At 38.2% G+C, this 11757-nt stretch overlaps 1 protein-coding gene across 6 annotated transcripts in view; it reads left to right on the top strand.

Annotated features, from left to right (window-relative positions):
- BCL2L14 (BCL2 like 14) overlaps positions 1 to 5165 on the top strand; it is a 51852-nt gene extending 46687 nt beyond the window's left edge. For 4 of the 6 annotated variants that reach the window (XM_059186075.1, XM_059186074.1, XM_059186073.1 and 1 more), the window contains exon 8: positions 3922 to 4349. In XM_059186075.1, the coding sequence (XP_059042058.1) occupies positions 3922 to 3960 (39 nt within the window). In that variant the 3' untranslated portion in view covers positions 3961 to 4349. Of the gene's footprint in view, positions 1 to 3921 lie in introns of all 6 variants that reach the window. The other 2 variants (XM_059186077.1, XM_059186076.1) reach the window with 1 other exon arrangement.
- Positions 5166 to 11757: the final 6592 nt, after the last annotated feature.

Here is an 11757-nt window from a genome sequence, read left to right as displayed (position 1 = left end):
AATTTCTGTTTTTACAAATTGTGGAGGCAGCAGAAGTCTTGGCAGTGAGACAAGGAGAGGCAAACAGTTCCTTATTCTCTCAGATGCTGACAGGCAGAGGGAGAGATGGCGCTCACGATATTTGCTCATTGCTGCTTGGACCCAGTCGTTCCGACAGGGACATTTCCATACAAACCAAAAGGCAAACAGTGAAACTTGTGTCTGTTTATTTGTTTGCTTTTTAAATTAAGTTTATTTATTTATTTTTTAGTAATCTCTGTACCCAGTGTGGGGCTCAAATTCACAACCTCGAGATCAGGAGTCACAAACTCTTCCCACGGAGCCAGCCAGGCGCCCCACATTTGTGTCTAACTCCTTGCTCTCAGGCAGAACAGACCACTTCACCCCCATGCTTCAGACTCAGCCCTCCGCCATCCTTGATCCTCATTCCGTGGGATTTCCTCCAAGCTGCCATAACCTCGTAAGGTTAACCTCTTCAAAACGCTTTAACCTATCGCTTTAAATCTCAGTAGGCTCAGGGCATTTTTGTCTGTTCAAAGCCTTCCCTGGAATGACAGGCCTTTGCCTCACATTATCCTTAGTCATCCTTCCACCAAAATGGTCTAAGAGTACCAGGTTTGATTCTGCTCTACGCATGGCCCTGCATGGCCCTGCAGCCTTCAGACAGGCTTGTATCTTGGCTACCAGAAGGAAAATATAGCTGATCTTGATAAAGGGCGGAAGGCACCAGCGTGGTCTTCAGTGGCTGCCTATTGGTATTATGGCTGCCTATTGATGTTACCTAGTTTTCTGTTCCTTTCCTATTTTCCTCATTTGCACCAGATATGGTAGCCTTCAGTGACTGATCTGAACAACTAAGTTCTCAAGTATTCTAAACTCAAGCTAAAAGAGGGATAGATAATTTGACTTTATTTTGGCTTTATCTGTTCTATCTTCCAGGACCCCCTCAAGTCCCTTCCCTGCCCCAGAGACTTTCCTGACCATTCTAGCTTAAGGGCCTCACCAGCCTCTGAACTCTTATAATGCCTCATGTCTGCACCATAATTATATACAGGAAAGAACCATCCTTGTTGGTCTTGTAGGTATATTTTTCCAAAGAGATTGTAATTACCAACTGGGTTCACAAGCCTGTTCTCAAAAGTCTGAATAGTTAGTTAATGGAGCTGGAAGGCCAAAAGTGTTCTATAAAAAGGTGACACCAAAAGCACAAACAACAAAAGAAAAAATAAATCAGACTTATATCAAATTTAAAACTTGTCGGGACGCCTGGGTGGCTCAGTTGGTTAAGTGGCTGCCTTCGGCTCAGGTCATGATCCCAGCGTCCTGGGATTGAGTCCCACATCGGATTCCTTGCTCGGTGGGGAGCCTGCTTCTCCCTCTGCCTCTGCCTGCCTCTCTGTCTGCCTGTGCTCGCTTGCTCTCTTTCCCTCTATCCCTGACAAATAAATAAATAAAATCTTAAAAAAAAAAAAATTTAAAACTTGTCTCCTTCAAAAGAAACTACCAAGAAAGTGAAAAGACAACCTACAGAATGGGAAAAAATATGTTCAAATCACAAATTGGATAAGGAACTTGTATTCAGAATATGTAATAAACTCTTACAACTCAACAGAAAAAGACAAACCCCAATTTTTAAAATGGGCAGTGGATTTGAATAAACATTTTTCTGAAGAAGATATGCAAGTGACCAATAAGCACATGAAGAGATGCTTGATTTACATAGTCATTTCAACATTAGGGGAATACAAATCAAAACAGCAATGAGCGGCCCCTGGTGGCTCAGTTGGTTCAGTGTCTGACTCTCGATCTCAGCTCAGGTCTTGATCTCAGGGTCATGAGTGGAAGCCCCACACTGGGCTCCATGCAGGGCTTAGAACCTACTTAAAAAGCAACAACAACAAAACACAATGAGATATCATTTCACACCCACTAGCCATGCTTCCCCTTTGGAAGCAATCTGGCAATTCCGCAAAACATCAAACAGAGTTACCAATTCTGCTCTTAGGTATCTACCCAAGAAAACTGATAATAAATGTTCCTGTAAAAACTTGTACATGAATGATCCTAGTAGCATTCATTATTCATAATAGCCAAAAAGTGGAAACAACCCAAATGTTCATCAATGATGAATGATGACTGGAAATATCAAAGTGGTATGCCCCTACAATGGAACAGTCTTTAGCCATGAAAAGGAATAGAACAGGTGGATAAACCTTATTTTTTTTTCAATTTTTTAAAATTTAAATTCAATTAATTAACATATAGTGTATTATTAATTTCAGAGGTAGAGGTCAGTGATTCCTCAGTCTTACATAATACCCAGTGCTCATTACATCACGTGCCTCTCTGAATGTCCCAGACACATGAACTTTGAAAACATTATGCTAAGTGAAAGAAGTTAGACAAAAGGACCCTATATTATATGAGTCTATTTTTATGAAATATCCAGAATGGGCAAGTTCATAGAGACAGACGTGAGGAGAGGGAATGGGGAGTGACTGCTAACGAATAAGGAGTTTCTTTCTGTGTAATGAAAATGTTCTAAAATCAGGCAGAGTGGTTGGTTGCACAACTCTGTGAATATACCAAAAGCTACTGAATTATATACTTTAAAAGGATGAATTCTGTGGGTACATTTCAATACATCTGTTGTGAAAAATGGTGGTTCTAATTCTAGTAAGCAAATAAAAAGAGGAAATATATAAGAATATATTTTTATTTACTTATTTTTTAATTTGGCTGCTGGTGCTAGAGAGGAAAACAGTATCTACGTAGAGAAAATACATGGATTTTTGGTTGAGATAATAAAGCCATTCTCAAAGGTTTGGGAATTTTATGGCATTTTAAAAAATTACTTGTAATTTATTAGTTTACTTTTCCAGGCCATCATAACTCCTATTTTAAGTCTTGGCCACATTTAGGTTTAATTTGGAGCATGTAGCTGGAAATTAGGAGAGGGAGAAAAAAGAATGAGAGAGAAAGGACTAATTTTCCCAGAGCCGATAGAAAAGGACTTGCAAAAAATAAAGGATGATGTTGATAAAAAAATATTTACACATTGATAGGAGCTATTGAATGAGGAGGAGATGTGGACTGAGACCTGTGTTTAGTGTCCATGAATAGGAAAGAAAGATGATGTTGGGGTGGCAAGCGTCTAGGAACTTCCATTGGCCTCAGGTATTTTGGTGGCTCTCCAGGGTGTGTCCTTATAGTGGTGGAGAAGGAAGAAAATGATTCCCATGCCCAAGGGTTCCAGGATTCCTGACTATCTCAATATTCTGCATTTCACACAGGTGCATCTAATCTTCCCAACTAAACTGTAGATCTATGGGCTGGCTTAAGTATTTTATGCCTCTTAAGTATTTTATACCTGTTCTTTCTATATACATCATAGATTTTCAGCCAGTTCTCCTAACATAACGAATCAATCAAATGAGTAGCAACCGTATCTAAAAAGCCTGCTAAAGGTGGGTGGGAAAAAAAAAAAAAGCCTGCTAAACAAACTGCCATGAGATTTTAATTCACTCGGCCATTTTTCCTCATTGTAAAGCACTGTTCAAATAGTTACTCTGTAACTGCAACCTCACCCATTTTACAGTAAATTGTAGGGAGATGTTTACAACCTCCCTAGTCTTCAACCTTTTAGCATGTACTCTTTTGAATTTTAAATACAGCATCAAAGCTTTTCCCCATCTAGCTTGTTAGCCGTGGATGTATAACATAACTCCTTAGCATATGTTCTCCTTCCAGAATAGCAAGGATGCTGGTCATCTTCCCAGACCCTCCCCCAAATCCTACCATAGTCTCAGAAGTCTGGGTCATGCCTGGGATAAGAGAGCTGAATTCACAGCTATCTGTTTTCAGTTCAATCGTCAGTCAGACTTGGAATGTTATGTGTCTATTTCTCTTGTTCCTCTCTAGGAAAAAGTACTTGGAATATCACATGAAGAGGTAGACTGAAGCATCAGAAGAGTTGTCATCTGGAATACACATAATTTAGCTGGGATCCTGTCTACACTGGTTTCAGCATAGAATGTGGGAGAAAATATGAATGTGCAAGGCAAAGGGAGCACTGAGGTTTCCCAAATCATTGTTCCTGTGAATCCAGAGGCATCAGGAGAGTCATCGTCTGTCTCCAGCTCACAGAATGTAGCGTGGCCCATGACAACCATGTTTTTCAGGTCCTCCACTGAATGCGGGAGGAAGTCTAGGAAGACAAGTGGTAATTTTCTGTTCAAACATTCAGAACAGAAGCTATCATCTTGCTTCTGTTGGCCACCTTAGGGAAATTTTGTTCCAGATATTTGCGGACTCCATGAGGGTGAAATGATAAATCGTGCATGTGCTTACTCTTTGGTTTCTAGTACTATTTATTTTTAAACTACACTTGGGATGGCGTAATAATGGCATTCTTTCAAGCCTACCTTTAGGAAGATGTTGCTATTCGTGTCGGTAGACAAAGTTCAAAGAGAATCAAGTTCACTGCACTAGTTTGGGGAGATACAGCCATATCTGCCATTTGACTCATTTCCCTAGAAAAATTCTTTGGCAGTTGGAAACACTTGCATTTGGCAGAAAATAATTACTCCTACCATGCTTAACCATCTCAGTGACTCCACCTCTATTTCTTAAGGTCTCTGAAATTTTCTTTTCTTTTCTTTTCTTTTTTTTTTTTTTTTTTTTTTTTTGTGGTAGTGTAACACATAGTCACTGGTAAAATAAATACGTGGAAAGACCACTGCCAAAAGAGTACCTAGTGGTTAAAAGAAGTAAAAAGTAATAGTACTAAGATCTCTGTAAGGATCAATGAGTTAATTTATAAAAAGTGCTTACAACAGTGCTTGGTATTTAGTCCTGAGTTTTCACTTATGATCAGTATTATGTGCTGCCCTCAGCTAAGATGAAAATTTCCTCTCAGAGCAGTCACTGATTGTTTTTCTGAAATTGATCCTGTTCAGAATGAGGTTTTATGGTAAGTGAAATATGTTTCACAATTGTTTAACAATTATTTAAGACAATAATTATTAAAACAATTTAAAAATACTTTCAAATTAAAATCTTAAAAATTTCTGGATCCGTTGCCCTGATGTAGCCTGATGTAAAACAGGTGTTTAATAAACCTTTGATGAACAAATAAATGGATAAATTAATCAGACATACATTCAGCTTTGTGAGAAAATTGGACCTATCTAATATTGCATGCTTCACTACTCTACCCGTCTTAATTAAAATGAGTTTTGCCCCCAACATACACACGCACAGAAAATCATAAATGTTAGGGATAAAGGAGTTTCCTTTTACAGAAGGAAGCACTGGAGACTGCCTCTTTTCCCATGTTGATCCAAACATTCCACACTATTCGCAGTTTCCCAAATGTATCCTGCAACACTGTACCTCTAAGCCCCCATAACAATAGTTTCTCCACTTGTCATGTCCCTGCCTCCTGGTCCTCTCTCCCCTTATTTCCACTGATTGAATTAACTCCAACCTATCTTTCCAAATTCACTCCTTTATTTCCTCTAGGAAACATTTGCTAAGCCTCCCTTGGCTGCCATAGGGCTATACTTGGATGCCTTTCCTCAAAAGCATGCACCATAACACACTGTTTATAGACAGTATACCTAATACATTATGCCATAAGAACTAGTCTTTTGCACTGGATTATAAACTTTTGTAAACAAGTATTTTGTCTAATTTAACTTTGTCTATCTAATGCCTGGGACACTTTTAATGTACAACTGCAAAATTATGTACCCTTGTCTTGCTGCTATAACCTGTAAATCATTGAGATTGGAGTATGGCCCAAGATACATGTCATTTTAACAAACTCTCCAAATGTTCCAATATTATTTGCAGCTTCCAGCCAAGATGAAGTAGTAGTAACGGAGTTTAATCTCCTGCTTAAAACACTGGGGGGAAAAAAAACAGATGAAATATATGAAAGAATAGTTTTCAGTTTTCAAGACATTGTGCATCAGGTAATGAAGGACTGGTCCTGAAGAGATGAAAAATAAAGGAAGCCCTGTGACTGCCCAGGAGTACTGCAGATAGAGTTTCCAAGCTATTCTGGAGGGAGGGGAACCCACATAGGGCTCAGCAGTCTCCCAGAGTAAAGGAAATAAAATCTTAGAGTCTGGGAAGGTCAGGGAGCTCAAGTCTGCAGGGCAAATAATGGACAGAAGGGAATGGCACACAAAGCTCTATCCCATGTCTAGAGATTTATGGACGATCCACTCAAGTTTTCAGATGGCTACTGATCAGCACGTGTGTGATTGAGAGGAACGCTCTCCAATGTTCAAGCTCACACAGGGCTGGGAGTAGCCCCCTTTTCCACTAGCCAGAATAGAAAAACCTCAAAATTTGCATGGCAGTAGGTAGAAAACCCAGAAAATTTTTGCCTCAGTATTGGGAAAAAAAAAAAAAAAAAAAAAGCTTTAGATTAAACATTCTTCTGGTTCTGCCCAACAAAGATGAAGAGCAAGAACCAAACAGGATTAAGCTATGATCAAGTAACTTAGCTGTGTTCCAGAACAAAGCTCAAGAATCTTTTTAGGATCACAAAAATATCCAACACCCAACAAGGTAACATTTACAATGTCTGTCTGACACCTAATAAAAAATTACAAGTATGTAAAGAAGCAGGAAAATGAGACCTATAATGAGAAAAAATCAAGAAAAGCCAACCCAGAAATGATACAGCTGATATAATTAAACAAGACATGAAAACTACTTTAACTATATTCCATATATTCAATAAACTGGAGGGAAGGCTGAACATGTGAAGAACACATAGAAATTATACATATGACTCAAATCAGAAGAAATCTAGAACTCTGAGATGAAAAACACATTGCATTGAATTAATAGCAAAAAGACATTGTAAAAGAATAGATAAAAAACTGAAAGATGTAGCCACAGAAATAAGGCTAGGGAGAAAACATTAACAGAGTAACAGTGAATTGTGGGATGACTTCTACTGGCCTAATTTAGGTGTAGTTGGAGTGATGATTTCAAAATTTGATGAAAACTATACACCAGAGCCAAAAAAGAGTCAATGAACACCAAGCACACACACCAAAAAATGTGGGCAACTCCACATTATAAGGCAGCTCACAAACTGCTCATAATCAGTGATAAAGAAAAAATACTTAAGAAGCCAGAGAAAGAACACCTGGGTAGCTCAGTTTGCTAAATGACTGCCTTTGGCCCAGTTCAGGATCTTGGAGTCCTGGGATCAAGCTCCACATTGGGCTCCCTGCTCAGAGGGGAGACTGCTTCTCTCTTTTCCTCTGCCCCTGCCCACCTCTCATTTGCTTGCTCTCTTTCTGTCTCAAATAAATAAATACATTCTTAAAAAAAGAAAAGAAACCAGAGAAAAAAGATACATACAGAGAAACTAAAATAAACACAGCAAACTTTTCTTGGGAAATGATAGGAGACAGAAAAAAATAGAGTAACATCTTCAAAATAGCAGAGAAAAAAAATGTTAACACGAAATTCTATGCCCAACAAAAATATGTTTAAAAAAACGAAGGTACTTTGTGAGATATACAAAAGCTAAAAATGTCATACAAGTAGATTTGAACTACAAAAAAATTATAAAGGATGTCCTTTAGGGAGAAGGAACATTATACTAAATAGAAATCTTTTCTACAGAAAGAGCCCTGGAAATGATAAATATGTGAGTGAATATAAGGCTCTCGTCCTTATTTAAATCTCTTACTTAAAAGATAATGGGGGGGGGGGCACCCAGGTGGCTCAGTTGGTTAAGTGTCTGCCTTCACCTCAGGCCATGATCCTGGGGTCCTGGGATTGAGCCCCATTGTGCTCTCTGCTCAGCGGGGAGCCTGCTTCTCCCTCTCCCTCTGCTTGCTGCTCTGCCTACTTCTGCTCTCTCAATGTGTGAAATAAATAAATAAATCTTTAAAAATATATAAAAATTCTCTTTTAAAAAAATAAAAGATAATGGATCATTTAAAAGAAAAATAATATAGTGTTTTTAACATACATAGAATAAAATATATGACAATACTACAGAGGCTGGGAAGAGATGAAGGTACAATTTTAAGTGTCCTCACTATACATGAAGTGTATAATTTCACTTGAAAGTAGACTTGTAAGTTAAAAATGTATGCTATAAATCTAAAAAGTCACTGAAATGTATATATATGCCTACTAGTCACAGAAGATTTATAGTTAATAAACCCAACAAAGGTGATAAACTGGAATTATAAAAAATACTTAATCTAAAAATAAAGCAGAAAAGGAGGAAAAGGACAACAAAGGACAGACAAGACAAAAAGAAAACAAATAGCAGGTTGGTATATTAAATCAAACCATATCAATATTTGTGATAAATGAAAATGTCTAAATATCCCAATTAAAAGGCAGAGATTACTGGGTTAGATTTAAAAAGCCAGACCTAGCTATATGTAGTCTACAAAAAGCCACTTAAATATAAAGACATCATTATGTTAAAAGTAAAAGGGTAGAAAAGTACTATGATAACACTAATCAAAAGAAAGATCGAGTGGCTATATTGACATCAGTCACAAATTTCAGAGCAAAGAATTTAATATTAGTAATTGTCATTTAATAATAATATGGGTCAATTCATCAAGAGGACATAACAATTATTATTATTTTTTTTTTTTTTAGTGGGTCAAGTAATACATCACAAGAAATGCTCCTTTTACTGCCCATCCACAGGGAAACTTTGTTTTTTAACAGCTCCATTAGGAGACAATACACAAACTATAAAATTCATCCATTTAAAGCATACAATTCAGTGTTCTTTAGTGTGTTCACACAGTTGTGTAACCACCAGTACAGTCTAAGTTTTAGAACATTTTTGTCTTCCCAGAAAGAAACTCCATACTCAAAAGCAGTTCCTGTGTTCCCCAGTCACACTCCTCAGTGCTAGGCCACCACTAATCTACTTTCTGTCTCTGGAATTTTACCTATTCTGGACATTAAAAAAAAATTTTTTTTTAATTTTTTATAAACATATATTTCTATCCCCAGAGGTACAGGTCTGTGAATCGCCAGGTTTACACACTTCACGGCACTCAGCATAGCACATACCCTCTCCAGTGTCCATAACCCCACCCCATTCTCCCAAGCCCCCTCCCCCCAGCAACCCTCAGTTTGTTTTGTGAGATTGAGAATAACTTATGGTTTGTCTCACTCCCAATTCCATCTTGTTTCATTGATTCTTCTTCTACCCACTTAAGCCCCCATGTTGCATCTCCACTTCCTCATATCAGGGAGATCATATGATAGTTGTCTTTCTCCGATTGCCTTGTTTCGCTAAACATGATACCCTCTAGTTCCATCCATGTCGTCACAAATGCCAAGATTTCATTTCTTTTAATGGCTGCATAGTATTCCATTGTGTATATATACAACATCTTCTTTATCCATTCATCTGTGGATGGACATCTAGGTTCTTTCCATAGTTTGGCTATTGTAGACATTGCTGCTATAAACATTTGGGTGCACGTGCCCCTTTGGATCTTTACCCTAAAGATACAAATGTATCTTTAGGGTAAATACCCAGTAGTGCAATTGCTGGGTCATAGGGCAGTTCTATTTTCAACATTTTGAGGAACCTCCATGCTGTTTTCCAGAGTGGTTGCACCAGCTTGCATTCCCACCAACAGTGGAAGAGGGTTCCCCTTTCTCCGCATCCTCGCCAGCATCTGTCATTCCCTGACTTATTAATTTTAGCCATTCTGACTGGTGTGAGGTGATATCTCATTGTGATTTTGATTTGTATTTCCCTGATGCAGAGTGATATGGAGCACTTTTTCATGTGTCTGTTGGCCATCTGGATGTCTTCTTTGCAGAAATGTCTGTTCATGTCTTCTGCCCATTTCTTGATTGGATTCTTTGTTCATTAGGTGTTGAGTTTGATAATTTCTTTATAGATTTTGGATACTAGCTTTTTATCTGAGATATCATTTGAAAATATCTTCTTCCATTCTGACGGTTGTCTTTTGTTTTGTTGACTGTTCCTTTGCTGTGCAAAAGCTTTTGGTCTTGATGAAATCCCAATAGTTCATTTTGCCCTTGCTTCCCTTGCCTTTGGTGATGTTCCTAGGAAGATGTTGCTGCGGGTGAGGTCAAAGAGGTTGCTGCCTGTGTTCTCCTCAAGGATTTTGATGGATTCCTTTCTCACATTGAGGTCCTTCATCCATTTTGAGTCTATTTTCATGTGTGGTGTAAGGAAATGGTCCAATTTCATTTTTCTGTACTTGGCTGTCCAATTTTTCCAACACCATTTGTTGAAGAGGCGGTCTTTTTTTCCATTGGACATTCTTTCCTGCTTTGTCGAAGAGTAGTTGACCATAGAGTTGAGGGTCTATTTCTGGGCTCTCTATTCTGTTCCATTGATCTATGTGTCTATTTTTGTGCTGTCTTGATGATGACAGCTTTGTAATAGAGCTTGAAGTCCAGAATTGTGATGCCACCAACTTTGGCTTTCTTTTTGAATATTCTTTGGCTATTCGAGGTCTTTTCTGGTTCCATATAAATTTTAGGATTATTTGTTCCATTTCTTTGAAAAAAATGGATGGTATTTTGATAGGAATTGCATTAAATGTGTAGATTGCTTTAGGTAGCATAGACATTTTCACAATATTTATTCTTCCAATCCAGGAGCATGAAACATTTTCCCATTTCTTTGTGTCTTCCTCAATTTCTTTAATGAGTACTTTATAGTTTTCTGACTATAGATTCTTAGCTTCTTTGGTTAGGTTTATTCCTAGGTATCTTATAGTTTTGGGTGGACCTAACAATTCTAACATTAATGCATCTCTCAGTGTGTTTTTTCCTACACCACCAGAAATTCTCTGACACCAGCTGTTACCCTATAAACCAGCTTAATTAAACTATCTACCCAGAGATTATGTCAGATCCCACAGGTTAAGGGTTTAGTCCCATGAGCCTGGCTCCCCACAACACAGTCTTTAAACATCATGTAGGCTTCTGACCAATAGGCTATAAATCAGAAGTTCCTTCTTGGCTTCAATTAATTTGCTTGAACAGCTAACAGCACTCAGGGAAATATCTCACTGACTAGATTACTGCTCTAATATAAAAGGATCGAACTCAGAAACAGCCAGATGCATAGGGCAAGGCCTGGGGAAAGGAGCATAAAGCTTCTATGTCTTCTCTGAGTGTGCCACTCTCTCAGTACCTATATGTGTTCACCAACCTGGAAGCTCTCCCAGCCTCTTCCTTTGGGTTTTTATGGAGGCTTCATTATACTGGCATGATTAATTAAATAATCAGCTATTGGCAATTGATTCAACCTCCTGCCCTCTTCCCTCCCCAGAGTCAGGGGGTGGGACTGAAAGTTCCACCCCCTCAATTCACAGGGTTGGTTCCCTTGACAACCCATCCATAGGTTACCTAGGGACTTTCCAAAAGTTGCCTCATTAACATAACAATAAACACCTTCATTGCTCACATCACTTAGGCAATTCCAAGGGTTTTATTAGTTCTGTGCCTGGAGGAGCAGGGACAGACTAAATACATATTTACTATTATAAATCATAGTATTACAAACCATTAACAGCTCAAAGTACACAAAGCAGAAACTGATAGAATTGCAAGGAATATAGACAAACTCATAACCATGGAGATTTCAATGCCTCTCAATAGCTGATAGAACAGGTAGACAGAAAATCAGTAAGAATACTGTAGACTTCAATGCTACTAACCCACTAGATCTAATTGACATCATAAAGCATT

The sequence above is a fragment of the Mustela lutreola genome, chromosome 8 (assembly GCF_030435805.1).
Source record: "Mustela lutreola isolate mMusLut2 chromosome 8, mMusLut2.pri, whole genome shotgun sequence".
NCBI lineage: Eukaryota > Metazoa > Chordata > Mammalia > Carnivora > Mustelidae > Mustela > Mustela lutreola.
Note: the sequence above shows the minus strand (reverse complement) of the source record. Positions and strands in the feature narration are given on the sequence as shown.